The 24674-nt window shown below is 40.2% G+C and overlaps 4 protein-coding genes across 4 annotated transcripts; 3 read left to right on the top strand and 1 right to left on the bottom strand.

Moving 5' to 3' along the window:
• Nucleotides 1-3235: 3235 nt before the first annotated feature.
• PpBr36_06910 (uncharacterized protein) lies at nt 3236-3958 on the top strand (the record flags this gene model as incomplete). The annotated part of the gene is made up of 1 exon (XM_029894052.1): nt 3236-3958. One exon carries the CDS (start codon nt 3236-3238, stop codon nt 3914-3916), a length of 681 nt encoding a protein of 226 aa, XP_029748469.1. The 3' UTR covers nt 3917-3958.
• A 1967-nt stretch (nt 3959-5925) lies between these two features.
• Nucleotides 5926-6950, bottom strand: PpBr36_06909 (uncharacterized protein; the record flags this gene model as incomplete). The annotated part of the gene is made up of 3 exons (XM_029894051.1): nt 5926-6036; nt 6152-6690; nt 6782-6950. The coding sequence occupies 3 exons, from the start codon at nt 6948-6950 to the stop codon at nt 5926-5928; spliced, it is 819 nt and encodes a 272-aa protein (XP_029747848.1).
• Nucleotides 6951-8039: 1089 nt separating this feature from the next.
• On the top strand, nt 8040-8583 carry PpBr36_06908 (uncharacterized protein; the record flags this gene model as incomplete). Its single annotated transcript, XM_029894050.1, has 3 exons — nt 8040-8083; nt 8198-8450; nt 8530-8583. 3 exons carry the CDS (start codon nt 8040-8042, stop codon nt 8581-8583), a joined length of 351 nt encoding a protein of 116 aa, XP_029747849.1.
• Nucleotides 8584-17919: 9336 nt separating this feature from the next.
• Nucleotides 17920-18798, top strand: PpBr36_06907 (uncharacterized protein; the record flags this gene model as incomplete). Its single annotated transcript, XM_029894049.1, has 4 exons — nt 17920-18122; nt 18177-18526; nt 18611-18653; nt 18720-18798. 4 exons carry the CDS (start codon nt 17920-17922, stop codon nt 18796-18798), a joined length of 675 nt encoding a protein of 224 aa, XP_029748216.1.
• Between the last annotated feature and the right edge of the window lie 5876 nt (nt 18799-24674).

The raw sequence follows: 24674 nt of genomic DNA, 5'->3' as shown, positions 1-24674 counted from the left end.
GATTTGTAATAATGCTGTCGATTTGTGTCAATATTTCATGTATATTGTTTGAATTTTCGGGGTTTAAGCCATACAATTACCGAGGTGCAACCATTCCATAAGCGTTCATTGTGAAGTAGCATATTTTGGAAACTCTGTCAGAATTAACTCTCTGAACACGAGTTCCAAAGCTTATGCCCTGCAAAGTGATTCAAGGTCAAATGAGAAAACTTGAATGATAGCAAACTCTCATCTTGGGATGGATTGCATGCACCTTGTTCAACGAATTAGTGCTTAAAATATATGTAAGTCGAGATGGGGCTGATTTTATCCAAATTTCCCCTTTTTCTCTTTTCAATCATTTATAAACATGCACCATCGTGATTAGACTGCGGCTAAAAATGCTTTCACGCGCGGCCTTTCGAGCTGCACTGACCCTTGTTATCATGTCATGAATGCCGGCTGCGAAGGAATTTCCCTGCAGATACGAAAATAGCAGCTGATATCGTTGTGTTCCAGCTCGGATCGCTCGGAACTGACCCAGTGATCCAAAAATCCTTCATATGGTCCAGGAATGCTTGCTGACTTTTGGAATATTTACCGCAAAAATTGCATTCGAACGGCGGTGGTTGATGGCCAAATCCTGACGTATGCTGCTGACGCGATCCCCAGCAAGTACCGAAACCATTCTGGCCGTATGGCACCTCGCAGGGCGAGTTAAGCGATTTTCACCTGGAGACTTGCGCAGGCATTCATTGTTTATATTAGCTCAGAACCGCCGGCATTCAAATAAATCGACTTTTTACGATAAAAGCATGTGGGATCTTCTTTTTGATAGAGTTCCAACACTGACTGATGTTTGGTTTTGCCTCACGATCTCGATCGGGCGAGGACCTGATACGTGAATCATTTTGCTGTTTCCAACAAAAGACCTGCATACGTGATGGGAATCTCGAGGATCTTCCGACAGCTGAGAACTTGACGTCCCCCAATCTTAGAGTACCGTCAGCGGTGATGGGCAAATCTACCTCCCAACACTCAATGGTAGAGGTGCCGTCTTGCGCGCTAATTGCTATGACATTGAGCCGTATCTCTGCCATTCCTTCTCTCCGGTACCGGCCCAACTCTCTGGTCGTAACACTCGGGATGTTTTCGGGCCTTTTTGCCCGCTGCTGTTCAGCAGAAATCCGACTGAGCAAACAAACAAACAATTATTGAACCCAAGTAACAGGCTAGTTGCTATTCTGGCGTTCGGATTGGTTTATGGCGATATTGAAAAAGAAATAGGACAGGCGACATTAGGCACGAAATTGCGCGAAATTTTAACCAAAAGCCTAAAAATGGAATTTGGCGATTGCGCGAATGAAAATTAGGTAAAGTTTACCTTTTAATTGTTTAACAATGGTAACCCAGCCTTGGATAGTCGAAGAGCTGCGTCAGGCGAATTTACGCTATGTTGCTAAAAAACAACCTGTGCGACAAATGAATGTGAATATTAATAACGTTTTTTTATTATTATTTAAGTTGTGGACATGAGACTAAAACTAAAAATCTACGGTTAAAATTACATGTTTGCAACTCAAAATATATTGCAAATATACGCGAGGAATAGAATTAAAGTATAACAGTTTTGATTTAATAATTTATCTTTTTTTATTTTATTTTCGTTGCTTTGCATTACGGAATGCTAAAAGGAATATTTAGAAATTCCAAAAATGGGTTATAATAAGATGTATTATAGGGGTGATAGCCCACAATGGGACGATACCAATCAAATGTGATTCAGTGTAAATTTGGGGCGGTCCAGGGCAGTCTGTTGCAATTTAATACAGTTTAGGGTATATTCATGGTAGCTCAGGGCAGATTTAGGGGCGCATTCAAAAGGGACATCTTGCGTGTCGAGATTCGTCGCACACGTTATACTGTTAGCTCAAGTGCCACGGTAAAGTGCGAGAATGAAAATGTTCTCTGAATTTTGCAATTTTCTTTTTCCTTTTCTTACCGCGGGAACCGCAAACTGACGGTTACCGTGATACGGTTTATGAGAACACCAGTCCCGTCTATTCAAATTTGCCGCCCAACTCTATAATTTGCCGTTATTGAAGGCGTTGCAAAAAGGTTGCTTATTGCGTGCACTCCCCATCTTTATTTACCTTTGTACAGATAACATATGTCATTTCGCGATCGTGAGGCACCCTGTACTGAAAAACAAACACCGTGTCAGATGGGTTTGCGACGATTTAGCATTTTGTTGCGGGGAAATAATTATCCCTTGAGAAAAAGTAAGAAAAAAATAATAATCAAGTGTGCGGCGATAACAAAAGTGTTTCCTGCTATTATTAGTTCGATAAGGAGTTACGTTGGTCAAATCTACGGATGACAACTATCGCCTGGAGCTGGCAGATTTACCCATGGCCCATTGCCAGCTCACCAGTGCCGTCTACACTGCCGTTATACCTTGAAGAACTGATTTTCATTCTAAGTTCCGGGCTACCATGGATGTCACAAGATTCCCGGTCCTTCTATCTTTAACGAAGATATTACGTAGGTAACCAATAACAAACAGAAAGGCACAAGGGCCGGGATATATAAATATCAACTCAATTTCCTTCAATGGTATATATGACTCAATAACTCAAGAGGTATACTGCACGGTGGGTCATTACTGCGCCCTGTTCTCAGCTTTAAATTGGGCATTCTTTGCTTTGAATTTCCCACTTTACAGCGCTTTCACCATCACGTTCTTATGTTTTCTTGGCGCAGATTAGCAATCGGCACCATCTCTCATCTATGTTTACTAACCCGTCATCCAAGTTTATTATGATTGAGCCTTAATTGGTAAAGCGTCGGCGGGTGCGAGTCAGGCTGATCATGCCATGCGCTCTCCGGCTCTTCCGAAAGCGATGTGTGACCAATACCCAGCTGTTCCAGCTGTTATTCCATGTGGTAGAACTAGGCTCTTCCCAGTTCTTGTTTGTCACAGCCATCGGGTACTGCCAATCCAAGCAATAAACGGCGGCTATCATCACCTTAAAATGTCTATATATAGTCTGAAGGTCCACTATGGATCTACACAAATTACATAGCATAGAGGAACGCATCTAATACAGAAACGTCTCATTTACAGATTCCGATCACTGAATTATAAAGGGGCACTTTCCAATCACCATTGCGTTCCCTCAATATTCTTTCCCCATTCCTTTGTTATCTCCTTTGTTTTCTTTTTTTTATTTTTATTTTTGAACATTTCGACAAAATGCAGTTCTCCAACATCGTCAAAATCATCGCCGTTATGGCTTGGGGCGCCCAGGCCCTGGCGCTGCCCCTCACGGTCGGCGATCTGAACGACAACGCTGCCCTCGAGCGCCGCGGCTGCTGCAGGCGTAATGGCAGAAACAGCGGGCCAGGGGAGGCCGAGACAGAGGACCACAAAGCGGCGAATAACTACGGACAGACTGGGTGGTCTACCAGACCAAACCAGCAATCCATGGAGGGAGGCGCGTCGAGTCCCAAGCACGGGAAACAGATGACCGAGGACCAACGGCGGGTAGCTAATTTCGGGCAGACCGGGTGGTTTACCAAACCAAACCAGCAATCCATGGAGGGGGGCGCTTCGAGTCCCAAGCACGGGAAGCAGATGACCGAGGACCAACGGCGGGTAGCTAATTTCGGGCAGACCGGGTGGTTTACCAAACCAAACCAGCAATCCATGGAGGGGGGCGCGCTGAGTCCCAAGCACGGAAAGCAGATGACCGAGGACCAACGGCGGGTAGCTAATTTCGGGCAGACCGGGTGGTATACCAAACCAAATCAGCAATCCATGGAGGGGGGCGCGTCGAGTCCCAAGCACGGAAAACAGATGACCGAGGACCGAAGGCGGGGGGGTAACCTCGGGGAGAGTGGGCGGTACACCAGGCCAAACGAACAATCAATGTAAGGCGAAAGGATGCCGGATGGGAGCCACCCCAAGAGCGGCTAGACAGGGAATTAGGAGGAAGATTCTACATGGATTCTGACGGGACGCTGATAAAACCGTTGGGTAAGCCGGCTTCTAGTTCATAGCAAGGAGCAGTCCCCAAAGCATGAGTATCATCTTGGGTGATTAGCCTGTTTTATCGCTTTGGCGCTTTGTATACCAAATATGTGCAAGAAGTAATGGAGTTGTTTTTACCTTTTTTTTTTTTTTTTTTTTTTTTAACACAGCGGGTGTCAAACACTTTCTTCGGTCGGACATTTATTCCCTCCGATCATGACCACGTTCGATCCGTAGCTTTGCACTTGGGTAAGGCTGAAATCCATTTCGCCCAGTAGCCGGTGCGCTCAAGAGAGCCACTACAATCAGACACATGAGCAATTGTTTGATACCTAGCGAGGTTATCGACATTACACCTACGAAGATTTACCTCAACCAAAGTTTCAAAGTTTTGCCGGCAGCTATTTGGCCTTTCCTGGAACCAACCCGAGTTCAAAATATCTGGCAGTTGATGAGTCAAACCACCATACCCTAATTTGAGCCTCGGAATCCCCAGCGCTTCGACCGGTTTATGCACCGACGGCTGCAGCAAAGGCTAAAATTCAATCATGCAACCCTTCCTCCCTCACTCGCCTGCAAAGCCAGCTTCCGAACCAGCAGCACCGCCCGGCTCCCACCTGCACACATCTTTGCCCAGGACGTGTGGTTCAGCATTATTGCTTATTGTAATTGTACGGCCGCGGTTTTGAACGTCTCCACTTTATTTTGGTACAGGAGTTCGCCCCGTAATATCCTCAAGGAAAATATTTCTTAGACCTCCCACATCTTTCCATTAATACATTTTGATGCCTCAATCCCCTCACCTTCCCGGAAGGTCTTTCTGCCGCTTATTCGTCCAGGGGGCTACGGGGTCCAGAGTCCAGACGAAGGCGGTCGGCATGAAATACGCGGCTTCCCTTGCAAACGGTTGGCAACTCCGCTTGTAAATCCTCGGAAAAATATTCATGGGTGTAGCGTTGCCTGTAACATATCAATTGCGGGCATATGCTTGCCCCGACACGAACCGCAGAGCTCTGTCGGAGACGACCTTGGTTGTGCATGGAATGGCCCGTAATCGTTCCTTTAGCGACTCAGCGCATCAATTATAATGGATAGGCTATCATTTCTCAAGTTTGACCTGGGCATGGATTGAATACTTACGGCGATGGTGTCACACTGTCGAACCCATTCATCATACAATTAATGACTGTAAAAGCCTAGAGATCTTGTCTGGGAACCTTTGGATCGACAAAAGCAGCTGGCGATATGCCTGGCCACCAAATCTGTTATGCAACCAAGCGGCGGGGGTTCATTGCGACCCGGATGGGCGGTAAAAAAATAATCCTTGTAGGCTTTACGAATTATTTTGGCCTCCTGAGGTTCTTGCTGATTTTGTAAATATTCTGTCTTGCGGGTCGAAGCATCTACTAGCGCGCTCTCGCTACCTAGACAGTGAATGATTTCACACATCGTAATTAACGTTGGACCCCAGACCAACCTTATGCGTCTCAACCTTCACCCCACACTTCACCCTCACTCGCTAGAGAGTCAGTGTGCCCATTCTAAGGTCGGCAATCGTGTCCCCGCCAAGGCGTCTCCATGTCAGTGAATTAAATCAGTCTATTAATTGCTATAATTGTCGGCGGGAGTATCCCGCGTGGGAGCAGCTAACACTACTAATAAGTACCATTAGTGCAGAAATGCAAGTTGCAAAGAACGAAGGAAATTTAACGACAGTTAGGTTCAGAGCAATGTTTCTTTTCCCCGCACAAACTCGCTCACTACCCCAAACGTTCTTGACCTTCCCTTCTTATTAATACGCTGGAGAGCGCAGTTGGTCCATCCAATCGATCACATGTGGCCCGAGCTACCCTCCGAAGGTGAATGTGTTGGCTAGGCTCCGGAGGGTTGCGAGGCAACGCAGCGGTGAGAACTTAACGGAAGCTGCCGGATCCGTGGCAGCGGGTCAGGGGAATGCTGCTCTGCTTCTTGATGCAGCCAGTGATGGCGCCGCTGACCCAGGAGACGCCCTCGTAGGAGCCATCCTGCGGAACAAGGAAGAAAATCATACTGTTAGTCGACTGTGTACCAGGTTGCAAGAGACAAGCAATGTCTGGGGCGGAAGAAGAAGAGAAAAAAAAAAAAAAAAAAAAAGCTTACCTCGTGAGAGTCAGCCATGAAGGTGCCGACCTGGCGCAGCGAACCAGGGCAGCCGGCAAAGGTACGGCCGTACTTGCGGTTGGTCCAGGGCTCGGTGATGACGACGCCGGTCTCGCCCTGGTCGACGGTGGCACGGACCATGTAACCCTGGGCAGTGGTCCAGGTGCGCTGGTAGTCGACCTTGAAGGTGGCGCCGAGCTTCGAGTACAGGGAGCTGAGGTCGAAGCTGCCGCCGGCCGTGATGGCGTTGGAGACGGTCCACGACTTGGAGATGGTGATGTCGATGCCGTGGCTTCCGGCACCGATGATGACGGGCGACATCTGCACGTCCCAGTCGACGAACCGCTGCTGGGTGTCGACGACGTACGAGATGTCGTTGGAGCAGTCGCGCTTGTCCAGGTGCGTGTCGTTGCGCAGGGCGTTGGCGGCGGCGATGGCGTCGCCAGCCCGGATGTACTCCCAGTCGATCTCGGGGGTCTCCTCAGACACGCCCTCGACCTTCAGGAGAAGCTTGTAGGTACTCTCGCTGACGATGGAGGCTAGACGCGAGATTTGACGAGTTAGAGAAAGAAAATCAACGATCCGGGGGTGGGGAAGGGCCAAGGGAAATAGGGGGGGTGGGGTCATTACTGCGTCCGTTGGAGCCAAAGACAATACGCTCTCCCTTGCGAAGGTTGCGGTCACTGGTGCCGGTCACGTTGAGGGTCTCATAAGACAGCTGGGGCTCGGCGGTCACAGGAGCGGCGCTGACGGCAGCAACAAAGGCCGCGAGGCAAGTGGCGATGCGAAGAGAGACCATTTTGGACAGAAAGCTGTGATGAACACGCGAGTGGACTGAGAGGGCTTGAGCAAACGAGCGCCTGAGGAGGAGATGAGTAAGGGGGTCAAGTGAATGTGGCCGTGAGCGGGTGAGGAGCAGAGAAAGAATCGAGACTCTGCGGTGGCATCATCGACGTCTCTTTATAGATGCTTGGCAGAGCGTAGATGGTGGTTTTGCTCTCTACTCTTGCCCTTTTCCACGGACGAGCCGAGGCCCTCCACCATCCGTATCTCGTTTGTTTGTTTGTTTGCTATCTTACAGAGTACGCGCTTTTCCGACCATGTTGCAATCGCCCAAGTCTCCGGGCTAGTCAAGCGCTCCTCGCTTAGCAGGTAGCCACCGACCTCGCCCCCTCCAAATATTTATTTCATGCGAAGGAGATGGGGTTTGGTGGACCGGACCCCATCTATTGACAAGACGCGCGATACGGTGCCCGCTGTCCCAATACCATGGATCAAAGTCGAACCGGCGGCTAAACCCAACCGACATGTCAAACCAGCCTTCCTGGACCGACGCCGAAAGCAGTAAGACAAACGTCGTGGTTGCCACTCCAGAAAAGATAACCATCTCGGTTGGTATTCCGTGCTATGACTCGGGCGGATACTACGCTGAACGGAAAAGTCGTCGTCACCAGAAATCGCTTGTTGATAGGGGCTTTGCGAGTCATTGTGAACCAGAGCTTCGTGGTGCTTTGATCGCCATGTGCACGCGAAGGGTTTGTGGAACTTGGGTTGCATTGGCGGGATGGGGGTTAATCACGAGGAGTTCAGGCTCCATTGGAGACGGTGCCAGAAAACCAAGGTGCTTATGATAGTGAAGCGTTGCCGAGATTCCTGTGGGGTTGACTTGGCAGGATATCTTATTCCGACTTCATTCACGCCAGACCGCAACGTCTATATCAGACCGGGCCTTCCTCTTCCTTCTGTCGGTGATGAATTGTTCCAGCCAGCTTCTGCATCACCATTGCCAAGCCTCAGTCACTCTTTCGAATCTGCACTTTTTCCCCCACCAAAAGAAAAAAAAAAAGGGCTTAGAATCTCTTTCTCCGCGTCCCCGCCAAGACCGAAAATGCAGATCTCAAAGATTGTCTCTGTTGCGGGCCTTATCATGGGGTATGTTGAAACCCCAACCCCACAAATACCAGCAGCCTACCCCCGTGTTCTTGGCATCCCCCCCGGTCCAGGTCCCGGTAACTAATTCTAACCGTTCGATCGCCCTTCCAACAGCGCCGCCGCCAGGCTCCACAGTGCCGCCGTCTGCGTTCAGAACCGCTCGTACGGCAGCACCGGCAACGGAACCCCCTACGGCCTCAGCTACGGTAGCTTCACCGACTACGAGATCGACACTAGCGCCACCCAGTGCGCCTGCGGCTACTACAGGAACCGCAACACCGGCAACAACCAGTGGGACCACTGCCCCGACTGCGCCTTTGACGGCATCCAGTGCGTGTCCAACGCTTGGCACATTGGTGGAGACGAGGTAAGACGCAAACGACACGAGAGCGACGATGCTTGATTCCTATCGGTCACCATTTTCTGACAGAAACGTCCCGTTGCAGATGGAATACTACTGTTCGCACAAGTGCGGCGCTCAGGGTTCGGAGGCCAACTAGGCGGTTTCAAACCGCACGTGCTTGGAATGGTCTAAGGGCATTTGCACTTGAAATGCTCTGCAATGCGAAGGAGGCTTGATTTGAGAGGGCTTATTTGTCCAAGTATAATCGTACAATATAGTTAATAGTACTTGCGAATAATTCATAGATATATAAATCTGCAGCCGCTAGAACTAGCACTATTACGTGAGTCGTGACAATAAAAATTATCCGTATACTCTTTCAAATAGCTGTCGGAGGCAATTCGGCTGCCTCCGAAACGAAGCAGCTGCATCCCGGTTTGACCATGCAGGCAGCTGTCTCTGAACCCTATTCGGTCGAATTATCATCAGCACGGAAGCTAACTGTGTGGCCCACGATGATCGGCATTTGGGACCGGTGCAAGACTGTGATGATGATCAAACACCCGCTGATGCAACGGTGCTCTCCACAGTCTTTACAGGCAGGTCCTTGGGCATGCTGATCACATGGGCGACAAGATATATGAGCTTGATTACCTTGATGGTGAGATAAACAATGTCGACAATTATTGGCGGAAATGTGCAACTTTGTAGCTTTCTTCTCGGAAGTTCCGGTTGTTGATTTGAGCATTGTCTATAACTATTTACCACCGTTCCTAACTTCCTATTTGATCCAGTGCGCACTGGTTCGGCCATCCTCCTACAATATGGGCATCTTATTGGAATGATGCTTGTTAAGGGCTCATATTTATTAGTTCTGTTGGAGTAACAATAAATATCGCATTGGGCATCAGATTAAATTGCGATTCCGGGGATACACGCGCAATATGAACACCTAGCTTTTTAGGCACCCATAAATCCAACTTGCAATTATTCTTTTTATGTATAAAAAATGAATAAAATAGAATCAACTAAATAAAACAATTCGCACTAGTGGGTTATTTTCCACCTAACCCTTCCGTTAAACCGAAACTCAATAATATTAATTAACGGGCTACTTACTAATTGACATGGTCTATGAACTAGTTTCACAAAACAAACGGTGTTCGCGAATTCGTGCGATACAGTCTGTGTTAAAGGCCTACACAAGTTTGTATTCAAAATTGAATAAAACATTAGGCAAGCCATTTTGAATGATTCGAGAATTTATAATATAAACGCAATTTTCTGGGTAATTATAATGTTTTGATAAAAACGGTTACGCCAAAACCATACGCGGCAATAAATTATATAATAGCTTTTTTATTTATCGTATACCGCGAGCAGATTCAATAACACTCTCACGTGCCCATTTAATAGCATTTCAGCAGTAGCGTATAACCTTAAGGGGCTGGGTTTTACGGAACTATAAACCAGCGTTACGTACACGCTACAGGAACACCGCTTATGATAGGGGCTTTTCAGACCTAATTGGTTGCAGGTTAAACCTGAGTTGCTAAGGATTGATTTACAATCCAAATACTAGTGCCGCCAGTATTCTCGTTGATGTTTCTACGTTACTAGTATTTGCTTGTTTATTATTATTGCCGTATACCCGACCCTATATAGCGTCTCAGCCGAAATATGGTATAACTACCCGAGCGTAAAATATTTCTGAACAATACAAGTAAAAACCCCAATTACCGCAGTAATAAAAAAATGAATTACATATATAATTAGAAATACTAGCAATTACTTTATTATATTACCACTGGGAGGTTATATATAGTCGGTCACACCGTAATGAAAGTAGACAAACAGTAAACACTAACGTATCAAAATCCACGGTAATACTAATAACAGTAGTTTCGATGCTCAAACTAAACCCTTGCGGGGTCCGAAAGCTCCATGTACCTTTGAGCTACATGGTTTTTCGACCAATTACATTAGCGGAAAAATCGCGCTCCTTCTAGTCTGAGGACAACCTGTCGTATTTCGCCGTCGCGGCAGGTATTCGCATTATGTATGGACTGTAACCGCAAAATATAACGGTATAAACACTGTAAGAAATTGAATTTCGAGACAAAACAGAAGAAAAATGGTAAAGTTATAGGGGAACTTGCTTTATATCATATGGATTATTATGGTTTCTAGTTACAGAAATTATTACTCTAACTGTTTTAATTATAGTTATATTTAAATAGTAAAAATTAGTTTTTATATGTTAAATTTCGTATCGAAACCTTTATTACAATTAACGATAACGTTGGGTACCCCCTGATGGCCACCGCCCCTAGTGGACACCCTTTTTACACCAAAACTCCCCATTTGGAAAACGTTATAATAAATCGAATAAAAATCGTACCAATACCTTTTGAAAATCTATAAAGGGATTTAATGATAGAACCTATACCGGGAAGGATCTTTAAATATATATAATATATGTTAAAAATTTGGCGGTTAAATTCGGTTTTAGATTTTCCCATACAAATTGTATGGTAACGAAAAACGGCAATAATTACCGCAATTTCCCGTTTCAAAAGTCAAAATTAAAAACGCTATTATATTGTATATATATAACCTTATTAGAGTAATTGCCCTGTTTTTTTACGATATATTCAACGTTTAATTAGCGGGTATATATATATATTATATATATATATATATATATATATATATATATATATATACCATATAACCTTATAGTGGTTATATAAATATTACGTATAACGTAGCGAAAAATAGCGAATAAACATTATTAAAATAAATAATCGGCTGGATAAATAACAATTTAATAATATTTGTATTTTTGGCTTTTAAAACGGGAAATTGCGGTAATTATTACCGTTTTTGGTTTCCAGACAATTTATATGGGAAAATCTAAAACCGGATTTGACCGCCAATGTTTTAACATATATTATACATATTTAAAAATTCTTCCCGGTATAGGTTCTAGCATTAAATCCCTTAATAGATTTTCAAAATGGTATCGATACGATTTTTATTCGATTTATTATAACGTTTTCCAAATGGGGAGTTTTGGTGTAAAAAGGGTGTCCATTAGGGGGTACCCAAAGTTATATATTGCAGCCTTGATGTTATATTGTATAATGAATTTTGGCCAATTCCATGGTGGAGAATGCCTACAAATAGCTTATAGAAGAAACGTTTTATTTTCTTTAATATTAAGTTTTATAATTTGTGAAAAGATTAAATAATTAGCCCAAGTGTTAGACGAATTGAGTAGTATTTTAGTATCTATAATATGTAATCTTCAATTTTATCATTATTATTTAACTTTACTGTACTCATTTTATTTGACTTTAAAATAAACAAAATGAAAATATTGACAAATTACCATTCTTTTTATAAAAGGGTTATTAGGCTAGGTATTTGAAATCGGATTTAACGTGGGCGTCTGTTTCTATGTGTAATTCAGTCCCTAGAATCTTGGTCCCAATATCGTCAAAATTGATAAAAATACAAGTGCTTCGACTGTAAATTTATTATAAAAATATACATTTGTATATATTACCTATTTGATTATTCAACAGCTTACAAAATACAATTCATGTACCACACCCTCATGCATGAGAGTATATACGTATATTATCGCCCACGTGTCAAGGGTTTGATATTTTACTGAAAAACCCAAAAAGTACTGATAGAAATCGAAAATCGAAAAAGAAATTGAATGAACAGTACCGTTATAAACGGAGTGAAAATGCAGTACCAAATTCGGCCATTATAATAAACAAACTTATTAATTAGATCATTATTAGTAATCTTAGCAAATATCATATCCAACGTACAAACCGTATATTTGTACGATTTTTACTTACTCTTTTTATAATGAAGTGTTTGTCAACGGATTAACGAAAATACTAGTCCCAGGTCTTATTCCTAAAGCCAAGAGCTCCACGATTGATCCACGTTATGGCTTAGTCTCAGGGCTCATCCCTGAAGCCCAGAGCTCCACCTTTTGAGCCGTGGCTCAAATCGTGGCTTTGCATGTACTTGTAGGTCCATCCCAGGAACATTTTGGTTTAGGTCTGAGGATAATTTGTCGATTTTCGCCGTTTATCGAGGTATTTGCGGCGTTTCGGCGATTAATACTCCGTTAAAAAGCGGAATGACTAAAAATTGTTTATAATATGGGTTGCTGACAGGGGTTTAGGCATTAGCCTAGGTGCGGCGTAGTACTAACTAGTGCGATAAAGGCCTGTTTTTAACACCACCCCTTAAACGTTATTGAGGGAGCCCGAACTTGAAAATAAGTTCGTTTTTAGATTACGTGGCCCTAAACAAGCACCCTCACGTTATAGTGAGGTTCTCTAATGTGGGTTGGCCTCCATTGGGTAAAACTTGTTGTTTGGGCTAACGAGGGGCAATTGCTTGTTGCCACTAAGGCGCAAATATGCACGAAAGCAACAGGACTTGAACTTGCGACCGATTCGGAGGTCGGCGCAAACACGGGATCTCATAGCCTGTTGATTAAACCGCTGTTTAATTCGCTACGCGCATAAAAAACGCAGCCGACTGCTCTTAAGGTGCGGTCGCAGGGCCTATATAAGGCCTGTTTTTAATAATAATTACGAATACCTAATAATTCAAAGGTTTTTAACCAAACGCATTGCGGAAAATAATAAAAGGCAAATTACCGTAATTTACTATGAAGTAATAACACATACGCGCGTACGCGCGCAATTACGGGATTTCTATTGCATAACCGGTAAAATAGCAGAAAATATTAGTGTTAATTAAATTGACGTAATTAAATAGTCAAATGTTCGAAATTGCACTATTACCGCGTACGAATAATAAAAAAGGAAAGGTGATTAATGGTATCGCGGTTGATTGTACGTGCGTTTAAAATTGAAATTGCTAATATTGAAATAATTTTACTAATGCGTATATAGGAATAAAGAGATCCGGGGCGGAAAATCCGACCCGGCGGAACGGGATAATTGATTGCGGTGCACGGACCACAGTTGGATAATTAAAAATGGTGTACGGACTGGACGTAAAGTTTTTATTTGAAGGTGAAACAATAACGTGTTATCGCCAGATTTAAATAGAAAATATACCGAATCTATACGAATATAGAGAGATATATTATTATCACCCTTTATACTGAGTTCTACCACGATGTATTAATAGAACCACGGTTTTACGAACCATAAATAAAGTTGTTTCTTTCGAAAACCTATATACAATAATATATCGGAAATCCACCTGCGAAACTGGATCGTCTTCTGGCGTGCGGACCCCCATTTCGACATTGGAAAATGTAAAAGAAAAAAACACAAAGTTTTCCGGCTAATAATTTATCATTTATTTGCGTATAAAGTCCCATTTTAATGCATTTTGCGCCCATTAATATAATTTTAATTAACCCTGACCCGATGCAGTGAATGCATAAACTACACCACGCCACAATTAGGCTAAATGCCTGTCTCCCTTATTACCAAATCATATTATTAATATGTGGTAGTCGTGGCAATATAGGATATAATGCACGCACCCGTTAGGAAAGTACTAGGATTTTAAATATATATTTCCGACTATAATAAGGTAAAATACTATGGTGGTAGGGGTAAAAGTCCCCGTCCCTAAACAGTGGTGGCGACTTTGCAGGTGGGTGGAACCCCGATCCAACATTATCTAAAAGTACGGACGCGTGCTCGTTGGGGTTCGGTAAAGTGTTTCGTTATTATGGCGATTAACGTGAATTTTGATAGCGATTTTGTTTTGCAGGGCTGAATAACGCGTTAGGGTTTTAAATATTTAATAATAAAATATATTAAAAAACCGATCGCGGCTGTAACTTCAGGTTATAAAATCGATAAATCAATTAACAATTGCGATACCTGCAAAAAAAGTACGAAATACCTGTGGGTCGAAAGTTTTAAACTATATTAACGTCGTAGAAGTTACATCGACAAATATACGGTGACAGGGGGTGGTTTTTTTTACCTGCCACCATAGTATATAATGCAGGCGCTGCAATTAAAGTTAGGAATGGTGTGGTATAGGAAAAATGGCCATGTTATTATCCTGGCTAGGGCTATTATGCATCCACATTATGTTTTGAATGATTCGTCACGCTTTGTTAATGCGTAAATCATATCACTTCCAGTTTGAGCTGCCCAACAGAGTTAAATTTTAATAAAATAAAAAGTTGAAACTCTTAAATCTTTCGATAAATTAGCACAGCTTTAAGAATTTTTCATGTGTAATCATACTCATTTGATTAATTAAATTCATACTATAATATAAACAATATAGACCTATTTGCATTATTATACATATAACTCAAACAACCGGACTCTTACATATACTCTCATATATTAACGGGGTATATAAGAAAAGTTTTGCATAAATTTAAACCAAACCCAAACACGCCTCGGTATAGCGGATAAGGGTCTTATATAAGATCCAAGTATCTAAACAGTTAAGTTAAGGTTTATATCGATATATTAAATAACGAATATATAATGGCGCATGTACTTATTAACTCGAAAAACTGTATAAGAACTAATATAGTTGTGTTTTTTATTTTGAACTTTAAAATAAATAAGCAAACGCTTGAATTTTGTTCGTAATTAATCAAATCGAAGGCCTTTGGAAAGTGGTGGTAATTATTATGTTCTGTAAGTGCGGGTTTTGCTTACATATAATATTTTAACGTAAATCTAACTTTAAAAAAGCAGTTAATTATTCATGTTTATCCCATTGGCAGCTAAAGTGATAACCTTTTTTTTCAAACTGAATTACAGGTATATGCTGCTTTCCAAATCTAAACAACAATTTAATCATTAGATGTTTGCACTTCGATACTATATTTGAGTTTCGACAATTCTTTATATGCTTATATATGTTGTTAATTTGTTTCTGTTTATATGGATTCGGTCATTTAAGCTTCATTATACTGTTTTAAAAATCTATTTCTCGGGTTTATACTCGGATTGCGTATTTACCACGGAAATAAGCAAAAAAACTCTCCCCTGCGATTATTCATATATAATCGGGCCTTTCTTAGATTAATTTCTCACGGAAGATTCAAATATTACGGTATTAGGCGTAAAACTCCCTCTTTATCACCGTATATATGTGCTTGGGCCCTTACGAACCTAACTGTTCGTGGGAAGCCTTCAATACTTACCGCTTAATACGTTGGCTCTTTTGCAAAAAAAACTATTACCAAAACTGGGAGCACCTATAAGGCTTTTAACGTTCTATTGTAAATGGGTGGGGAATTCTTCCTATAATACCAAGGTACTTACCTGTTACGACCAGATAGTTGGGCCGGTACCAGTGAGGCCAGGTGGGGTCACACCCCTCCTAACGACACTCGACAAAAAAAAAACACCGACCGACAGGAACAGGATTACTTGGGGGCTGTACGTTGTGGGCCCCCTCAAAGAGGGGGTAATAAAACCATGATTTTGTACAAAACCGTGAGACAGATAGTGCACAATATGTAATGGCTCGCCAACCCACTAACAAAAGCGGAGTACATTTAAATTCTGTTAATAATAACGGCCCCACCAATTTAGGTAAAAATAATTGGAAAAGGCCATTATATGTTATTTTAAATGTAGAATGTTTTTATATTTTCATTGCGGTTTTACCGTTTTGTTTAATATAGTTTACTAATATATTATTAATTTCTTTTAATGTTTATAATAAACTTGATATTTTCAAAATCAAATATTGCTATATAAAATATAAAAAAACTTTTAACTCAAAATAGTAAGAAAACATGGTAAAGTTCTGCATTTAAAATAATATATAACTTATTTTACAGTTTATTTCTAACTAAATTGGTGCAGCCGTTATTATTTCAAGAATTTAAATGTACTCCGCTTTTGTTAGTGGGTTGGCGAGCCATCACATATTGTACACTATCTGTCTCACGGTTTTGTACAAAATCATGGTTTTATTACCCCCTCTTTGAGGGGGCCCACAACGTACAGCCCCCCAGTGTATAAAACAAATTACGTAATTCCACGTAATTACCAAAGAATTAACATAACCGATATATAATATATTAATTGTAGCAGAACAAAGGATATATATTGGCTATAAAATATAGCATATATATTATATTAGGAACACAGTTTATATAAAACGCGTTTATTATTATATAGATGATTCGAGTTTAGCATTGTTTAACAGCAATTAATCTTATATTTTAGTTAAATTTAATATTGTTTTAAGAACGATTATAATTTCACCCCGCAGTTATTAAAAACCCCCGATTAACCCTAGGTTACCCAGACTAGCGCTTAGTTGCTTTAACCCACTTTACTTTACGCTAAGAACAGGTTACCCGATACCTTGATCGTAGCATTACCGTACAATCGGCTTAATTCTTTCCAAAACTATCACTAAAATTAGAAGCGCCTATACGGCCCACAGCATTATGCTTTTGAAGAATTACGTAAATAATCCCTCCCATGCGTTTAGTGTTTACGCGTGAATTTTAACAACCTTGTTATTCGCGCAAATTTTAAATACCTGAACTTACTATGGTGGTAGGAGTAAAAATCCCCATCCCTAAACAGTGGTGGCGACTTTGCAGGTGGGTGGAACCCCGATCCAACATTATATAATAGTACGGACGCGTGCTCGTTGGGGTTCGGTAAAATGTTTCGTTATAATGGCGATTAACGTGAATATTAATAGCGATTTTTTTTGCAGGGCTAAACAAGGCGTTACGGCTTTAAATATTTAATAATAAAATATATTACAAAATCGATCGCGGCTATAATATTAGGTTTTCAAATCGTTAAATTAATTAACAATTGCGATATCTGCAAAAAAAGTACGAAATACCTGTGGGTCGAAAGTCTCAAATTATATTAACGTCGTGAAAGTTACATCGACAAATATACGGTGATAGGGGGTGGTTTTTTTTGCCTGCCACCATAGTACTTTTCCGCCACAATTATTACCAAAATCGGCAACGTCCCCAAGGCCCACATTACTGCGCTATTATATAACTGGACATATTTTTATCCCTCCCACAGTAGCAAATGTAGGAGGGGTGGGATTTTTCCAAACATTAAAGCGTAGTTTGGCTATAATTAGAAATGGTGGTGTATGCGGGTATATAAGTGATTATATAACCAAGTTTAAAGTTTGATTTATATTATTAGCAGGGCATATACTAATAATATTGGTTCTGAATAGCGTAATAATAAACCAAACGAATGATATATCCCGTTAAAACTTTGAACAAGTAAATTTGGAATGATGAATGATTGAACGGTGTTATATAACCGACGGATTTCCGCCTTCTTTGATTTTGTTTACAATGAGACTAAATTTGCTTCCAACTTCAAACATCCAGTTAATTATCCACTAAGTGAAAATTGACATTATTATTTGCTAAATTAACACTATAATTACTACTAAAAGCTTTTGCACAATTGGTATTATTTTCACAATTATGCTTTTCTTATTCATTCTTATTTTGTTTCAGACCGTTGCAATTCTGGCCTTTACAGATATCGGCACCTCTTTAAACCCAGTTTACAATGAAAATACAATTCCAAACCATACCCACGGGGCCCTAAAAAAACGGGGTTATATTACCCGCAGCTCCGGATGTTCAAATGCGCAGGCCTCCGAAATTTATGCCGCGCTGGAGAGGTAAATTTAAAACTCATAAACGAATTGGGAACAAATGCTAAATATTTTGTTTAGTTGTGCCCTGCTCGCCTCTTTGGGTTATCACACCGTTAAAAGCGACAATCGGTTATTTGAATTAATATTTAAAACTAACCGCACTAATATTCAAAACCTTGTTCAGAACAATTTCAACGAAATCTACAGGGAATGTAGTAGAACATCGGACGAACTATCTATAACCTGCGGGGATATAAGTGACGGGTGGTGCGTCGAAAATGGTGTTTACAGTCTGGGCTATGCAAGAATAGCATTTAAACAAATTGTTATATGCCCCCGTTTTTTCAATCACCCCGCAAAAAGCAAAAAGATTACTGCAGTTAACCAAGATACAGTTATATTGCATGAAGTAGCGCATATAGTTTTAAGTAAGTTTGCTTTTAGAAATTGACAAAAGTTTCACACGAGTTGATTTATAAAATTCTTCAGAAACTAAAAACTTAAAATTTTAGATGCGCATGTAGATTATGGTTACGAATGGGAGGGAATTCAGAAGTAAGTCGTCGAAAAACAAATGGATTGAATATTATTTCATACTAATAAACTTTAATTGATATCAAGACTGGATAGCACAAAAAGTATCAAAAATCCCGACAGCTATGCTATTTTTGCACAATGTGCACGCTATAAGTCCTGTTAAATAGCGTTTTATTTCGAGGAGGGGTGTTACGACCAAGGCATTCCAAAACCCGAAAACATATTTAGCCCAGCCCTGATCACCAGCCCATAGGCTCTTGGCGGGGGCGCGTAATGGCCCACGCGTTTTATTTTAAAATGAATAATTAAGAAAAATAAAAAAAATTTAACAAATATATTTTATCTTTTTTCCTCGAATTATTATTTTGTTATTTTTTTCGTTTCAAATAATAAAATTATCAATTAAAATCTGTTCAATTTTTATTTTTACGGGTTTTTCACGGCGGCCGGCGGGTTGCCAAGAAAACCCGCGTTCAGTTCTGGGCCTGGCCTGGCCNACCGATTTGGGCTAACAGGGGCCCCCGTGGGGTGGTTTTGGAATGCCTTAGTCACGACCAGAGAGTTGGGCGGGTACCAGGGAGGCTAAGTGGGTGTTACGACCAAAGAGCTGGGTCGGCACAAGATAGGCCAGGTGGGGTTACACCACTCCCAACATTAGTTAAAACAGAATACCGGCCGGCAAAACAAGGCTTATATGAGGAAATCACGGGACCCCACGTGACCACCAAAAGAAATGATTCAAGTAATCTGTGGAATCTCGGTTGGCAATTAGAGACTGGGTTAATTAAAAGCGATTGCATTTGAAATATAAATTATATTACACACGTTCATGGCCATATAAACAAATCTAGTTTAGGATTATTTAGCAGCTATCACCTAAAAATTACCCAGGAATTGATCATAATGTCACACCAGCTATTAAAATCCTCAATCACTAATTAAAACGCTGAATGTTTCAACAAATTATATTTCACGATGAAAACAGGTCATCTAATATTTTATTTATTATGCGTTAATTGCCCATGTTTAATAGTCTGGTTGAAAATGTATCGAAAAATACCCTAAAATATTTTTCCCCACAACGTTCAAAAATAACACTCCCAACACCTTTGCCACGTCCAGCAAAACGGGCCAACAAGCCCATATTTCACCTAAAAACGACAATAATAACGAAAATTAGGAAAACCAACTTCGTAAACAAATTATTTGGATTAACTAATTTCAGTGCTTAGACTACCCCCTGTTAACAATATGGGTTGCTAACAGGGGGTTAGGCACTAGCCTAAATGCGGCGTGGTGCTAGTTGCGTTGTAAAGACCTGTAATTACAGGGTTTAAATGCACTATATTGTTCACTAATTTTTGGATTAATAGATTTAATTCATTGGTGGGGGAAACTTTGCTTTATCTCCCTTACATACTCTCCGACATCGAAATGGGGGTCCGCACCCCGCAAAAAGTTCCGGTACCGCATACGATTTTCCGAAAAATTATTTCGTATGCGTTGTTGAAAAAATACCCTCATTTCCATACAAACCATTTTTGGGTTCGCACTAATTTGCTGATTTGGTGAAAATTTCAACCCGGTACAGGGTAATTAACTCGTAAATACAGGGTGGGTATTAAACCCGGTATAGGGTGAAACTTCATTCGCTAATTTTAAATCGCAATTCCTGCAACATATAAAATATAACAGAAAATCTAACAATTTTAGCAGCCCCATTTCGGCATTATTCATTATGGTTTATATATAAATAAAAGTGGACCCATTACATGCAAAATAACGCATATAATTAATACCCCCTCTTTTTTTGCTATTATTCATATAAAATCGAAAAAGAAAAGTATATAAAAATAAAACTTTAAAAAAAAAGATCCCCCTTATGTCCCAACCACACTCGAACTCCCGATATAAACCCCCTGGATGATTAAGCCTTTTTTACCGACCTGTAACCTCCGAAATGGACGAACCCCCGAATTGGAAAAAACCCCCAAAATTGTGACAACCCCCGGATTCGAACCCCCGACTTGCATAATATTAACCCACGGAATTAATTATTAAACCAGGTAATTAATTTGGTTATACGTTCGTAACAGTCCAAATTAAACATATTATTTAGGGTATTTCGAATGCGTAAATCGCCCAAAACACGAGCTTTTTCAATTTTAATTCAACTTCTGGTATAAGGTCGGTATAAATTGCTTATTAATTAACCTGTACAGGGTAAATTCGGGTAATACGGCCGGTATTGGGCTAACAAGAATCAACTATTTGCAAATAAAAGAAATATAATGGGTAATTAATTAACGAACTAATTAAATGCCCTAAAATTTAATAGGTAAAAACTAAATTTTTAGGGGTTTTAGCTTTATAAATTTTAAAAAAACCTTATAAATTGGAAGCGTTAAGGGTTTTGTTAAACCATTAGCGGGTATTAGTTTGGATTCCAGGTATTTTAAGGTTATTAATCCTTTTGTAACTAATTCCCGTACGTATTAAAATTTTAATAACGTATATTTAGTACGTTGGTGGTGCGTAGGGTTATATGCGTTAATTATAAAACCTGTATAATTTCCAAATATTGCAATAGGGCCTTGTATAGGTAGTCTAATCTTTATAAATAAATTTTTAAACCACTATGTTTTACGCAGGGTTTCCGTTAAAGCATCGGTTTCGGTTTTTGGAGTGTTTAAAGCGATAATATTAACCTTTTTGCACTTCCACGTTATAAAGCCCCCAAATAGGGTATACAAATATCCGTAAATGGATTTTAAATCTTCCCTAGCCCCGGCAAAATCGCTATTACTAAAACCCAGTAATTTTAAACCTTTAAAACCCCCTATTAATAAATTGGGTGGTAATTCGGCTTTAAAAACTTTATTTCCGTAACAAATAAATAAGGATTTAATACCTGTTAAATAACGTTATAGGTTTTTAGCTGCCGTTAAATGGATTATAATGGTTTTTGTTAAAAAACGTAAAAGCCACTAAACCGTAAAACCGATATCCGGGCGCCTTAATAATATTAAATACATAAAAGTGCCGATAACACGTTATAATAATTTGACTTCCAGCGTATTTACGGGTTTACCCCCATTATATTTTAGCATACCCGGTTGTAAAGGAATAAGCATAGGTTTGCAATTAGCTAATCCGAACGTTGCTAATACTTCCTTTATATATTAATTTTAATGGAGCTAAAATAGGCGTTTAGGCCTATCTTTTATGATTTAAACGCCTAAAAAGTAGGTTGCAGGGCCCCTGTTTTCCAACGCGTATACCTTATTAAAACGGGCTTTTGAATCCTAAATATATTGCAATTTAGGACCTATTAGCAGGTAATTGTTTCCAAAAATAACGATAAAGTGCTTGGATTTAACGTTATAAAAAACAGCGGGATTAGAGATTAATGGTTTAAAACCTTTTTTAAAAAATAGGGTTTTAAATTTGTTTTGCCATTTTTTTAACCCTATTTCAAACCATATAACGCCTTCTCCAACTGTATAACCTGCAATCTTTTCGGGTTATAACCCATCTCCGCTAAATTCTTAGCGGTGGTAGGGTTACAATTTTTTACCCATTCGTTAAAACCGTTTGGAATTTGCAAATATATATTTACGTCGGTAAAATCACTATTTAAAAACGCACCGATAAAATCGATTTATTTTGTTTCCCAATTTTGTGCATTAGCTATAATTAATAGTATACGCCAGGTAAATGGTATATTAGTGCTAGCAAAAGTTTCGATATAATTTAGGCCTTCGACCTGTAACAAACCCCTAACAACAAACCTAATTTTATATTTTATAGGTTTATTGTTTTCATCCTTTTTTAATTTAAATACCGGCCGGGTAGAAACCAGTTTACGGCCTATAGGCATTTTAATATTTGGGATAAAACGGAAGGTTTTTGCAATAACGATTTGGTCGAATTTAAACGCTAAAATATCTAACCATTTAACATTTTCAGGGCTATTTAAAGCCTGTTGGTAATTATTTGGTTTACCATTTTTAGTGGGTTTTTTCTTTATTTTTTTTAGCTTAAAAACAGAAATAATGCATGTAATTTATATTTATTAGATTTGGGTTTTCGAACTGCGAATTTAACTCCATTTTCTATATTTCAAATGCTGAAAACACCGGATTTTCCGTTGTTTTAAATATTGGATTAAATACCGCTACCGTTATAGGCTTTGGGGGGCGAACAGTAGGTTGTACAAACCTGGCGGCCACTGTATTTTCAGGGTTCAAATGCCCTGTAACGGGTGGTAATTGCCCTGTAACCGGTGGTAAATACCCTGTATTCTCAGGGTTTTATAGGGGGTAATTATCCGCTGGAACGCTGTTAATTTCGTTTTCAGGTTCAAAATTAAAATCCCACTTTAAATCTGTATTTTCCCCCTTTAAAATCTGTAACGTTTCCCCTGGAATAACCAAATTTTCAGCGGTTATAACCTTTATAATTTTTACTGTAAAGGTTTTATATACGGCCCGTCTAGCGGGTGCGTAAACCAACGCTGTAAAATTTAATAAATGGGCTAAAAATTTCACCGTTTCGGTGCGGGGAGCCAATTTATTAGATTTTTGGCGTTTTTCCAGCGGTATAATAACCTGGCATACAGTACCAATAACCCGAAAATGCCCTAAATTGGGTTTATGCGGTAATCCAAATTGTAATTCGCAATAAAATTCCTCGTAAAATGTTAAATCCCTATTAGTTACCGCTATACGGTTAATTAAATCAACCACGGTAAGCAGTAAATAATACCATAAATATAATGGCAAACCCGCCGCCATAATGGTAAACCGAAACCTATCCAAAATAATTTTAACGGATCGTTCCGTTAATCCGTTTTGGCCATGGTTATAGGGATTCAAAATGCTAAAATTAACACGTTTGCTTGTAAACCAGTTTTAAAGGTTTGTATTAACCTCGTACCCCCCATCAAAATGAAAATTTAGGGGTAGCGCCCGTACGTAGCTTTTAAAGCCCTGCAAAGCTTTTATCAACCACTAAAACCGTAGGTCCGGCTTTATTTCTTAGTGGGATAAACCACCGAAAACGTGATTTTCGGTCCATTAATAACAAAAATACGGGCTTTTTGTTGTAAGGATTAAGCTTAAGGGTTACTGTATCACCCTTTATAAAATCGAAAATATTAGGGGGTGTAAAAATACGACCTTATTTGTACGCCTAATAGAGATAGCTTTAATATAAGCAATACAGGTAATTACCCTAATTTTGTCGAAATTAGGTAAACCTTTTGTAATTTTAGCGGTTTTTTTAACAATAATAACCTTATATGCCCCAAACGCCTATGTTATAACGGGGCTTTTTGGGCCTGGATTTCGTTACAATTACCTGTAATTCCGTTTCCTTCAGGGGTTAACTAACCGTTCATAGTCCGTTTTAGGCCTAAAAGGAAGTAATTTACAGGGGCCTGCTTTAAATCCGATAATAAAGGAGGTTTTAACAACGGATTTCTTGTGTGGGAAACCCCGTTTTTTCGGAAATAGTCCCTTCTATATTAAATTGCATAAAAAGGTTACCTAACGGTGTACCGGGCCTACGGGGCCCAATTTCACGTGGATTTTTAGGGTTTTTACCGCTAAACTTCTGTGTTACAGGTAAATTTACAGCTATTTCCGTATTTTGTTCGGGATTTAGCTTTTCCGTTACCGTATTTTCTTCCGGTTCCGAATTGGTGTAAATTTTATAATCCTCGTAATTTTCGGGGTCTGTATTATTTAGTTTTACTTCCAACGGGGCTGCCTAGCCTTTTGTAACCCCCTGTAAGGCCATGCTAGAAACGGTGCTATATTTACTTATTATACAGGCGTAATTCGAAATTTTTGGTATATTTCGAATAAGGATATCGCACCCTTTAACCTCTAAACAAAACGAATGTTTAGCGGTATTTAAACGTCCCCACGCTTTGCGATCCTTTTCGTACAGGGTGTTCCTTAATAATACGCCCCCTATATGATAATGTATAAGGCCATTAACGATATTTATTCCAAATCAAAGGATATATAAAAC

This window comes from Pyricularia pennisetigena, chromosome 1, assembly GCF_004337985.1.
Source record: "Pyricularia pennisetigena strain Br36 chromosome 1, whole genome shotgun sequence".
In the NCBI taxonomy this organism is placed as follows: Eukaryota; Fungi; Ascomycota; class Sordariomycetes; order Magnaporthales; family Pyriculariaceae; genus Pyricularia; species Pyricularia pennisetigena.
This window is presented reverse-complemented; position numbering and strand designations above follow the sequence as displayed.